We start from the raw sequence: 13205 nt of genomic DNA, 5'->3' as shown, positions 1-13205 counted from the left end.
CTCTGTTATTGCTTGCTACCTTTATGCAAATGTGGTCACGGATCTTTTTTGTTTGAATCTCCAAGGTGTTAAAAGTTCGCTAGTGTCACAGGAAGTCTGAATTTTGGGCTTTATTTTAAATATTGGAAAGTTTGGCAGGATTTCAGGTGACGATCATAAGATGTAATCGATTGATTTCTGTCCCCTTTAGACTAGATAGATTATCTCCAATGTACTCTTCCCACCTTTTTTGACATACACTTGACTACTTCATTTCATTTCATTGTTACTATCTGCTGGGCTTTTTGGACTCCAGAGTTTGTAACTGTTTCATCACCTGCTGAGCTCTTTGGAACATCATACTGACAACTGCCATTGAGACGAGATGGGTTGGGAACTCAGTACCCCTCAAAGGGATGGTAAAATAACAATTTCATTAGAAAAGATTTTCAGAATAATATCACAGCCACATTGCAATCTTTTAATTATAGCTGTATTATGAGATAGACAGATTGGACTTTCTGTACTATTAAGAAGTCTCCGATATCTCAAGGGGAGGGAATGTTTTCTGAAAGTTGTTTCAGTGAGAGACTGGATCGTCCCTGTGATCTTAAAAGGTGGCTGAAGTCCCGTGATTGCCTGGCTGGCACATTTGAATGTTGGTTACAGCTTTGTTGTAAACTATCAGGTCCCAGTAACTAGTGAATGGTGAAACCAGTATGTAAGAGAACTTTCAACTCTAGTGTAGCCTGTGTTTCCCACACTGGTTTGTTCATTTGTGTGTGTGTGTGTTTGACTTTAAAGATGATTTATTTGAATGTCAGTTTTAGAGAGAGGGACACACACACACACACACACACACACACAGGGAGAGAGTGAAAGATCTGTCTGTGTTTCATCTACTGGTCTATTCCCCCAGATGGCTATAAGAGCCAGGGCTGATGCAGTCTACAGCCAGGAGCCAGGAGCTTCTTCTGAGACTCTTGGGTGGGCAACAGAGTCCCAAGTACTTTAGTCATGTTCTGCTTCTTTTCCCAGGGCATTGACAGGGAGCTGGATTAGAAGCGGAGCATCAGGGATGTGAACTGCCGCTTGTATGGGATTCTGGCATTGCAGGTGGTAGCTTTACCTGAAATGCCACAATGGCATCCAGAGATTATTTTTCTACCTGCTACTAAGCTAGGAGTATTGCCTTTCTCATTTGTTCAACTGAGTATTAGTTTACCTATTTAACTGGATTATTTTGAATAAGTGTAGCATGTATGTGCATGTAGTGTAAAGAGATGTTTTACGTTTACATATTTGTGTATGTATAGATATTTATCACAGTTCACCTGAGCACTGACATGAGTTTATTTCTTTTCTGCATAAAAGAGGGGGACCTGAAACTCTTCAGAAGAGCCTGTCCTAAGAGGCAGCTAGCCAATTTTATCAAAAGAAGAGGGTAAACATAGGAGAAAGCATGTTGGGGCAATAAGATTTATCTCTTTTTGTTAATACCAGTTACTGTTAATATTTGCAGAACTCCTTAATTAAAATTATGTGACTTTTTATTTTTGCAAAAGAAATTAAGAGTCAGCACTCGGGCAGCCTTTACTTTTCAAGAATAAACTTCATCAGATGTGTTATTTGCTCATTAATAGGGAGAATTTGAATAGTGTGTTTCAGAGGATTTTACTATCATTTCTCCCATGTTTGTTGGTTTTAGGATGCTTTCCAATAAGATCTACTAGAAATTAGTGGGGATAGCTATTACATCCATCCTAAGAATTATTTAGCTTTATTTTCCAAAGTTGCTTTTTAAAAATTTGCTAGTTTTTAGTTGAAAGGTCGATTTTCCAGATTGAGCGAGGGAGAGAGACAGAGGAAGAGGTATTCCCCTTGCTGATTCACTCCATACATGACCACAATGGTTGGAGCTCAGCTGACCAGAAGCTAGGAGCCAAGAGTTTCTTTGCAGTTCTCCCACGTGGGTATAGGGACCCAAGCACTTGGGCCATCTTCTTCAGCCTTCTCAGATAATAAACAGGGAGCTGAATTGGAAGTTGAACAGCCCAGACACAAACTGGTGCTTATATGGGATGCTGGTGCCTTAGGCAAAGGATTAACCTACTACTGCTACTTCATCTCCCTGACCTCCTACAGATTTTGTGTTTATTCACTTGTTTGGTGATCTAAGGAACACCTGAAGGATGCTAGAACTCTGATGTTTTTCTGAGGACGAATGTGGGTATCAGCACTGGTTTTCACCGTAGTGGGTGGCAGAGCAGCAACTATAACCTGGGTCTTTACGAAAAATATTCTTTGTTCTCTGTCCTCTTTTCTAAGCCCCCCCCCCCCCCCAATCTGTAATGTTCAGGGATTCACCCTTTGGTTATTTTTCAGATTTTTCAGATGTGTCCACTGGAAATAAAATTGAGATGTCTCCAGAATTTCAGAGGAGTAGTTTTGTCTGAATTCGCAAGCTCATTCATTTTAAAAATGGTTCCTAAAATGTGGCCTTCATTTATTACTCCAGTTTCAATGCTTCACTTCAATAATGGCTTTTAAATAGAAATCTGTTAGTGATTAGACAGAAGACTGATTGGACTAAAATTAAGAGATGGTATCTATAAATAGAATGAGATAAAATATTTTACATAATTTGATTTAACTTTTATGAGAAACTAATAAATTGGAACCTAAGTTGTTCTGTAAAAGTTTGTTTATTTTGATCAATTTCCAAATAGCAAACTTGCCACTATGTGGCTTATGTTATAATAGAGTGAACACTTTAAAAATTAAATTCTTTAGGAGAATTTAGAATTTAGATTATATCCTCAACCTTTGTAACTGTCCGGTCAATAATTTTCTTCATCCAGAAGTTGGATGAGTTCAGATTAGCTCACTGATTAGACTTGCGTAAAGACCAGAATGAATACAGAACAAACCGAAGAGCTTACAGCGGAATGTAAAGGGAAAATTTTAAAGGGGTTTTAGGTGAGGACATTAGCATACTTACTGGAGGGAGCCTTTTTTGCTACCCCTTTTTAGTAACGACAATGAATAGAGTCAAAGTGTTTTTAAAGGCATTGCAAGTACCCAGTGATTGCATACAATGCCCCTCTGATTTGATTATGAGTAAAATATATGGGGGAAATATATAGTTTTTACAAGAGTTTCTAAGCAATTATGAGCTACAGCCAACTAATAATTGATAAGTTTTTAAAAATAACAAATTTATCACTTTAGCTCTGTAATTAGTGAATATTATCCTCTGTCGTGTCATCAGCAGGTTGGCTTACTTTTATAAAACTGCATCATTTCAGCAATTTTCGCAAAATTTGCACTCTAGCAATTTTTAGCAAATTTGATATTTTATACGTTTTAGTTTTCTCTTTAAGTAAAAAATGTGGGGAAATCATCAGGGAAATGCAAATTAACATCACGACAGGATGTTACCTCATTCTGTTTAGAATAGTTAATATCAAAAGACAAAAGATAGCGCAAGTACTGGCCAAGATGAGGAGAAAGGATGCATATAAATTCATATAATTGCTGTGAAAAACAGAATGGAGGTTCCTGAGCAATTTCAAAGTTGAAATACCATATAACCTAGCTACTTCTCTATTGGGTATGATTGTGTATGCAAAGGAAATGAAATCTATTTGTTGCAAATAATTGTATTCTTATGTTTGTTGTTGCAGTATTTATTATAGCTAAGAAACAGAAACAACCTAAATATCCATCAGTTTTGAGATGACAAAGATAATGTACATTTACACCATGAAGAATTATTAGTGCATAAAACATGAGCTGTAATTTAAAACAACATGTATGGCACTGGAGGTGATTCTGTTACGTGAGATGATCTAGGAACAGGAAGACAAGCACTGCATGTTTTCACTGATTCATGGCATCTAGAAAAGTTGTTCTCATGAAAGTAGAGCATAGAATGGTGGTTACCAGAGGTTGTGGCCAGTAAGGAGCGAAAAATGGGAGAGGTTGAAAGTTGCTCATGAATGTAAGAAATTAGGGTTTAGTTAAAGGTATAGGATAATGTCAAATATTTTTTCCCTAATAATTACAATGGAATTTTAAGGAAGGTAAAACTAAATTTGATAGGTATGAGAGAGGAATGGTTAAAGATAGATTTTTCACTTGGTTTCTTTTTTAAGATTTATTTATTTTTATTGGAAAGTCAGATTTACAGAGAGGAAGATCTCCTGTCTGCTGATTTATTGCCCAAGTGGCCGCAAGGCTGGAGCTGTGCCAATCTGAAGCCAGGAGCCTGGAGCTTCTTTCAGGTCTCCCATGTGGATGCATGGCCCCAAGGCTTTGGACTGTCCTTGACTGCTTTCCTAGGCCACAAACAGGGAGCTGGATGGGAAGTGGGCCTGCGGGATTAGAACCGGTGGCCCATATGGGATCCTGGCACATGTAAGACAAGGATTTTAGCCACTAGGCTACAGAACCTGGGTCCGGCACTTGGTTTCTTAAGGTGATACCTGATATTGCACATGACATCTAGACTGCAAAAGAAACAGGAAAGCCTAAATTTAGAAAGGCATACCAAGGATACAAGGTTATGTACTTTGAATTACTGATTTTTGCTAGCTGTAAGTGAGGAATGAGAACTTTTATTTCCTTTTGGAATCAAATGCCAGATTTTGTTGATGGAAATCTTAGAATAAAAACAATGGATATATGCATATGGCTCTTGAGTGGTGATTGATTTTTTTTTTCTTTATGAGTTAAAATACAGAGTGGTAATTTTGGCCAATGATGATTTGATTAGTGAATGTTATCTTTGTTTATTAACATTTGATTTTTCTCTCTTTTCTGGTTTCAGGGTGTGGATGAATGGAACATAGCTCACCTAAATACTGTATTAGATGTGGTCGAAGAAGAGTGTGGTATTTCCATTGAAGGTGTAAATACCCCTTATCTGTATTTTGGCATGTGGAAAACCACATTTGCGTGGCATACGGAAGACATGGACCTCTACAGTATCAACTATCTGCACTTTGGAGAGCCCAAGTCTTGGCAAGTTTCTTGTTTGTACTCGTTGTCTTGGGAGTTTTGAAATTTAGTCATTATGCATGTGTTAAAGAGGCATCTTTCCTTCGTCAGGCAGTTTTAGATTAATGTGAGATGTGCATAAATTTTTGATTATAATAATTACCTTCCTGTTTGTCCAAGGTTTTGATCACAAATCAAAAACTCAGTGGTTATATATACAAAATGCAAAATCATTTTAAATCTCATGGATTGATTGATATTTTAGTCTTGAGTTAATTGTAGTTCCTTCTGTGAGCGTTTGTTGGAGGTTATGTGTGGGCATAGTTAGGAGTAAAAAGTTGACTCCCTGAATGTAGAATTTCAAGTAAACATAGTGATCTTCTAATGAAGTGGAAAGGTTCATTCAGTATGTGAGGGTTGAAGGAGAAAAGGAATGGATTATTATTAGTGTTTCTTGGATAATCAGTGTGGAGAGAAGATTAAGAACATTGGACATATGAATGTTAATAGGTTAAAACATCTCGGCTTTTCCTTGTGCTTGTGAGCCCCTCTGTAAAATGCACAATCTGTCAGTATACTTTCTGGTCAACTTAATACTTCAACTTGTTTTTTGTCTTTTTGTTTTAAACAATTAATTCACGAGGGAAAGTGAAAGAGAGAACAAACTCTTGTCTGCTAGTTCTCTTTCCTCAAATGTCCAGAAGACAGATTGAAGCTGGGAATTGGAAAGTAAGTCTGGTCTCCCTAGCGGTGACAAGAACTCATCTCCTTGCTCGAGTTGTCATATGCTTCCAGGTTGCGTATTAGCAATAAGCTAGTATGACTTAAACCCAAGCACTCTAATAATGACACCTTAACCAACAGGTCAAGTACCCTTCCCACCCTCATACATACCAAATAACATACAGACAGCAGAAGTAGGTTAGGTGTGCAGTTTGGAGCACAGAGGGTATGTTTCTTTTTCTTTTTTTTTTAACTTTCAAAATATTTTATTATTTCTTCCAAGTTAATTTTTTTAATTTTTATTTTTCATGAGATAAAAGTTTGCATAAGCTCTGTGATTTCCCCTTTGATGTTCCTATGGTTTTGAACAGGGTAGAATGTTCTGTGGGTGTTTGTGCCAACTCAATAGCTTTCCAGCTTCCAATTCAAAGAAAATGGTATCTTTCAAATTTTCCTGTTGACCAGGTGTTGAGCAATGTGTAGTATCTGTGTTCACCTTGCCCTACTTGACCGTGAGGTTTTAATAATTTCCCATAAATGTTGTAAGCCTTCATCACCAAAGTTAAATAATAGCATTGTTTCTCATGATGTAAAATGACATTTAGTTGAACGTAAAAGTTTATTTTTAATGGCAAAGACACCTGAACTTTTAGACCAATCTGAACAGTTCTTGATTTGATGTAGAGTTTTACTTTAAAAGGAAAGTTAGTGAGAAGTTGTTAAACTTATTTTAAAGTGCTTTAGCTGCATATTTCCTTTGATAACTTCTTCATGTCCTGCTCTTAGTGGGATAAAGCAAACTTAGCATTTGCTATGTAATGGCTTTGTGGCTCAGTGGGTTCTCCCTGCTTTGCATGCCACATCACTGTGTGTATTGAAATCTGAAACGATTTACTTCTGATCCCACTCCCTGCTCATGCCCCTGGGAAAGCTTTGGAAGATGACTCAAGTACTTGGGTGTTTGCCACACATATGGAAAGCTGAAAGTCTTAACCATGTAATAGATGTTCTAGGATAAAGAGGACATTCGTGATGGGATTATTCGTTGCTCAGGTGCTTATTTAGGGCCAGTTGCGAGTTCTTTCCTATGGGCCTGTGAGTGTGGTTTTCGTCTTTCCCTGTGTAAAGTCTGGTGGTATTGCCATCCCTTAGAACTTTGGAGATTTAGCCTTGGGAGACCTGAGGAAACTTTTGACACAACCCACGGGCTCCTGAAAGTACCTCGAGTATCTGGCTGTCTGACTGCTCTTTCTGACACTTAGTTCAAGTGAATAAAATTTAACGAAGTGGATCAGTTTTGCATGTTTGGTGAATGTATTGTTTTTTTCTTAAGGAATATGAACAGTTAGTAGCAAGACTTGGATAGCTGGGACATTAATTTGAGTTTTCGCCACTGGGAGAGTTTAGAGGGTATGATTGCATTTTCTTCTGTTGGGAACATATTGATATCTCCTATTGATCACATGTAGAAGAATATTCTGTTAGGAGTAGGGCCAGTTCTAGTGTTGTGATTTCAAGAAAGAGTGCCACTATTCATTGATGAGAATAATTATGTCCATTTCCAAAGTGTTTTTTTTTTTTAACCAGTATGTTTATTTTCAGTAGTTAATTCTGGCACAGTCATTAAGTATATAGAGTCCATTATATACTTTTGGTAGATTTATGTTGTCACTTATCTTTAACCTTGTATCATTATTTGTAAATAAAATAATAAAGTATTGAATTATGATAGCTAATCTGCAAAAATTTTCTCATATAACTACTATAGAAAACAAATAGCAGAATAATGCTAATAAAAATGCAAAGTAGTGGCTGGCATTGTAGTATAATTGATTAAGCCGGGGTGTTCTCTGCCAGGATCCCATCTGGACACAGGTTTGAGTTGTGGCTACTCCATTTCCTTATTCAGCTGCCTGCTAATGTTTCTGGGAAAGCACCAGGAGATGGCCTGGGCTCTCTATGGGAGATCTGGAAAGCAGATCTTGGTTCTTGGCTCCATTGTGGCTCCATTCTGGCCCAACCCTGAGCATTGCCGCCATTTGGAGAGAGCACCAGTGGGTGGAAGATTTCTCCCTGTCTGTCCTATTTCTGTCACTTAACCTTTCAGATATGCAAATTATTATTTCTTTTTTAGAGAAAGCTATAATGGCTCTAAGGATATTTTCCAGATTTATGAAATACTGCATTACTTTTGTATAAATACGCGAGCTAACTTTGTCATTAAAATTCATTTTAGAAGTTATTATACTGTATTTGAAGTAAGCTTTGGAAGGTGGTGTTCATGTGAATTTTGGGCGGTAGGCAGTGTCTGTGGCAGAGCTTAATCTAAGGTAGCAGTTAGTGCTGCACTCACGACTGTTCCACCAATCACAGGATACCTGTTCTTTTATGGACCTCAGTGTCATCATCCATAAAATCACTTCAGTTGTGTAATTTGTGGTTAGAGTCATAAGAATATTTTCATTTACTTTACAAAATGTTTGGAAGACTATGTGATATGAAATTCTGTGTGGGCACCTGCATGTGCATGGGCTGTTTTTCTGTTCTGATTGTCCCTGCCTTGTGGAGTTGTATATACTCTGCTGGAGGACAGTTGGTTTAATTTTTCTCCAGGGTGCAGCCTCTCCTGTGTTTCATGTACCTGTTCCTCTAGTGGGTCCTCTTCTTTCTTTGGCCATATTAGCTGTCGTTCAATGTTTTTATGCCTTCCTCTTCATTTCTATTCTTTGGTTCCTTGTTTTGAGTTAGATTATTGTAGAGATTCCCTTCTTACTACCAGGTACTTGCAGCTCACATATGCCCATGTACCCTTGTATTTGGCCTGAAGACTTTTCAGACTAAGTACTGTGTCTAGTTTGGATCTCTATTTCCATCTTACAAATGGTTGGGACTTCCCACTTTCTTTCTCTTACAAACCTTTAACTTGCTAGTGGGTTCCCTGAAGTTAGGGCTTCGTGTTTTTTGTCTGCCTTTTGAATCATCGCTACTGAACAAATGGAACCTGGTTATAGGATTGATGCCCTATAGGTATTGAGTTAGGAGAGTGTTAAATTTTTGTAGATCACTGTAGACAGACAAAGAAGCATGTAGAATGTTTCAAAAAGATTCTCTTTTGAAATATAACAAGTTCAGATTTCTGAGTAGTGGCAGGTATGATAGCTCCAGGTGTAAACTCTGAGACATACATAATTGCTGGGGGATATGAAAGTCAGGTGGTACTTTGAATCCCTTTTACCCCACACCATGCCCAAACACAATGAAGAAACATTCGGATTTTCGCTGGAAAGAATGGGATAGATAGTTGTGGTGTGAGAAATTTCCCTGGGTGTTGTTGTTAAAAAGGTTAAGAATACAGCCTTTTTGATTTTGTTGTTTTACTTTAACCAACAGTGAGATTTTGTAAGAATATTCAGTATGCGTTAGAAGGCTCAGATTAATCAGGATAAAATGTTAGTGTTGATGCCTTTAGATTATATCATTTGTTCAGTGTTTTATAGTATTTAAGATCACAACCTTTTACACTAGTGCTATTTTGAGGTCTGGCGTTACTTTTTATTTTATATATGATCTTTGGCAATATTAAGTGTTATGTCTTAGTTTCTTCTCTTAAATCACCAAGGTGATTCTGATACCCATCTCAGTAGGTAGTTGTGTGCATTTAATAGCATACTGTATACAAAGTACATATCACACTTCCTCATGTATCCTAAGTACTTAGTAGATACTAACATCCTATATTCATATAGCAAATATATTCTTTGTCTGCCTGGAATGAAGAATTTTAAACATGAACTTCATGGATCTTTTATTAATAAAGACCCTTGATACAAAGAACAGAAATACAACTTAAGTGAAAAGGATATTTGCCAGTGTAATTGGGAATTGCCTAGAAGTATTGCTCATTTTAGGTGATCAGACACTCTTATTGGACGTCTGTTGGAGCCTTTGCCTTCACTCTGCCTTTCTCTACTCCTGTTCATTTTGTTCTGGTCCCTTTATCTTCTTCTCTTTTTATTTGAAATTGTAAATGTGTTTATAATTAAGTAATTTGATTATTGCTGAAGACATTCAGTCTTATTTTTAAAGAATGAATAAGTTACATGGCACTAGATTAAGCTAATGTATGTACTGCTCCATTAATCTGTGAGCAGTAGTTGTTTCATAGTCATATTCTACTGCTTGGCATAGTATCTGGCATGAAGCAGTCCACAGTACATACTCAATGGATGTTTGTTACATGAACGGTCTTATTGAGGGACTTTTTTATTTGGAATTATTTTTCCATAGGACCATCTAATACAGAACATTACGTATATATAGTGAAAAATTGAATGAACAACCCGTCGTACTAAGTTGTGCTTGTTAGGTTTTTACGTTAATAACTTTAACCCCATTAATAGGTTATAGTTGAAAATGATAAGACCCATTGGATGATGGTAGGAACAGTATTCTTTCTTCCTAGGGAAATGTGTTCCCTAAATAAGGAAAATCGATTCTTAGAATACTTTTCAGTTGAAATATGACTTAAGTTTAGCTGTATGTCACACTGATTACTTTTATACATAGCCCTATGTATTTCCAACATAATATTGTTAATGGATATAAAAAATACATTGGAAATATATCGTTAGATATGTGTCATAAAGTTTGTACTGGTGTTTACTTTAGTGATAGGAAGATAAGGGTACAGTGGTCATTGGTAGGAAAAATATTTACTGATTGACAGATTCATGAATATTTTACTTTGAACTAGGCATCCAGTTCCTGAACCTACTTGACACACAGGTGCATGCCAACACACATGTACATGCCCTGCAGTTGAAACTGAGACCCGTGTAAATGTGTGCTCAGCATAGTCTCCTAATGGACCTGTCCATGAGGATAGCATTGGATTTGGGAAGTAAGTCTCCTTTTCTGGAAGTGATGAAATATATTTGTGTTAAAATCAGTAACTGCATGTTGTAAAGGAAGTCATCATTTATATATGTAGTACATTTTTACTCATTGGAAATTTTAGGTAATCATAGAGGAACTCTAAAATTACATACTAATTAATTAATATTAAAATTCCTTGTAAGCATTACAGGGGCTTGCAAATTTTCCTTTCTGCTACCTTCTCTGTTGTCATTCTGATATATGTAGCAAAGTACCATCGTCATGACTTACTTCTGCAGCTGGACTGACAAATAATTTATAAAAGCTACCTTTATGACCCAAAATGTGTATATGTGTTTTTTAAAAAGATTTGTTTTATTTTTTTCGTAAAGTCAGATATACAGAGAGGAGGAGAGACAGAGAGGATGATCTTCAGTCTGATGATTCAATCCCCAAGTGACCGCAATGGCCAGAACTGCACCAATCTGAAGCCATGAGCCAGGAACTTCCAGGTCTCCCACACAGGTGCGGGGTCCTAAGGCTTTGGGTCATTCTCGACTGCTTTCCCAGGCCACAAGCAGGGAGCTGGATGGGAAGTGGAGCTGCCGGGATTTAGAACTGGCACCCATATGGGATCCTGGTGCGTTCAGGATGAGGACGTTAGCTGCTAGGCCATGCCGCCGGGCCCCAAAATGTGTTTTTAATAAGCTTAGTTTTCAGGAAGTAGGGTTTGAGTTGGAATTGAAGGGTGTTACACTTAGTGACCCTGTTGCATTTTGTCGTACTATCATTCTGAAGTCCCTTGGTGCCAGGAACTGTGCCAGTCAGTCAGTTAACAGAAGCAAGGGGCTGCCCAGGTAGGGCAGTATTCCCCTGTGTTTTTGCTCTATTTAAAAACTGAGGATTCTGCAACTTAGAGCATGGATTTTTTTTTTTTTCTTCTTTTCTTTTTCAGCTTTTAGTGACTCTTGAAATGTGGATTCTGTTTTTTCCCGTAGATTTAAGATAAAAGAAATGAGTAAAGATAAGGGAATTGGCCGGAAGAAAGCTGACCTATTTTTCATTTTCTGCCATTAATTTTCTTTTAATGTGGTTGTATTCAGACCTAAAATAGTAGCATGCCTTTCATTTTTTGTGGGACAAAACTATTGCTAGATTCTAATCTTGTGATAATTGGTAGGTTCCAGAAATGGGGGAAACTTTAGAGGTATAAATATGAAAAAATTTGACTCAACATCATTTATGTGATATTTCAGATTTCTCCTTTATATATTTTGCTTGAAACTGTTATTGGAATAAGAAATAAACCCTTATGTTTTGGGAATAATATTCGATCCGAATTCTATTTAGATTCTGTTTTATTCAGTGAAATATACTGCAAGAAACTGAGTCTATCAGGAGTTAAGGAAAAGGTGCATTGTTAAACCTCTTAGATAGGAATCTTGGATTGGGACAAGATGGAGTTTGAGCCCAGAGTGAAGACTGTAACACTGTTCCCTTTTGTTTTCTCGAAGGCTGGGGATGCTATGTTTTTAAAAAATATTTTATGACACAGTTTAATAGGCACTGGGGTCTCACTTTCTCTCCCCAAGCCCCCTCCCCTCCATTCTGTCCCCTTCCCTCCATTCTGTGCCCCCCCCCACTGTCTTCCAATGGGTGCTTTTGTGAATTTTCCTAAGTCCTTTGTGCTGCCAGTGAGATGTCTCCCTAGAATGTAGATTACCAGCCATTTCGTTGTGAGTCCATCCTTGTACTGCATGCAAGGGGGCATACTTCTCTCTGTTTCTACCTATGAATAAATGGGAATGCTATTTTTTACATTTATATTTAATTTTCATGAGTTCTTATGTGTTATTTGGAATCTTTTTTGTGGGGAATCTATATTTTAATTCATGTAAAAATGGTATCTACTTTGTATTTCTCTAGATGAGATTATCTTGGCGTCTAGAGATAGAAACTTAATAATCTTCAAAAGGGTAATAGATTGAATCATTAGCCATGGTGGTTCAGAACGTCTGGAATCATTGAAAATTGCCAGGGTGGACTGGATTAGGATTCAGCTTGTCTTAGTGTGTTGTCTTCACTCTTACTGTGGCTCATATGTTAGTTCCATCAGCAGAGAGGCACATACCAACACCCTTCCGAGTCGTTGGGTCTACCATCTAGGAGACCTAGATTGAGTTCTTGGCTCCAAACTTTGGGCGGACTCAGCCTCTATTGTCCAGGGAAGTTAGGAAGCGATCCAGCTTATAGGAGCTTTCTCTTTCTGTTTATTTTTCTCTGATTTTGACATCAAATAGAAATAAAATCTTTTCTTTAAAGGAATCATATATTTGTGTTTATAGTAGTTTTCTTTATGAAATGGGTTGCTGTTATCTGAATTACACTGTACAAGGGAAAAATCCTGTTTGCTGCAGATCTGTAAGATGCCAAAAATTCCAAGGATATGTTCTAATATATGCTTAAAATCTTGTGAAGCCTGATGAATTTACCCCAACTGAATCATTTTTTGGTGAGATTTGAAAAACTGTCCTGTGGCGGATATATGTTTATGATCGAATATGTTCGATCATAAGTATTCAGATATGTTATTGTAAAACATACTGCTAGCAAAGTGGCTGATAACT

At 37.2% G+C, this 13205-nt stretch overlaps 1 protein-coding gene across 9 annotated transcripts in view; it reads left to right on the top strand.

The window, feature by feature from the left end:
• Nucleotides 1–13205, top strand: part of KDM4C (lysine demethylase 4C) — a 325582-nt gene that overhangs the window by 55772 nt on the left and 256605 nt on the right. For 6 of the 9 annotated variants that reach the window (XR_009246612.1, XM_058672446.1, XM_058672439.1 and 3 more), the window contains exon 5: nucleotides 4811–5004. Coding sequence is in view for 6 of the 9 variants with exons in the window: in XM_058672446.1 (XP_058528429.1) it covers nucleotides 4811–5004 (194 nt within the window). In the remaining 3 variants the exon portion in view is untranslated. Of the gene's footprint in view, nucleotides 1–190; nucleotides 387–4810; nucleotides 5005–5255; nucleotides 5710–13205 lie in introns of those variants that run through there. The other 3 variants (XM_058672443.1, XM_058672442.1, XM_058672445.1) reach the window with 2 other exon arrangements.

This window comes from Ochotona princeps, chromosome 14 (genome assembly GCF_030435755.1).
Source record: "Ochotona princeps isolate mOchPri1 chromosome 14, mOchPri1.hap1, whole genome shotgun sequence".
Taxonomy (NCBI): domain Eukaryota; kingdom Metazoa; phylum Chordata; class Mammalia; order Lagomorpha; family Ochotonidae; genus Ochotona; species Ochotona princeps.
This window is presented reverse-complemented; position numbering and strand designations above follow the sequence as displayed.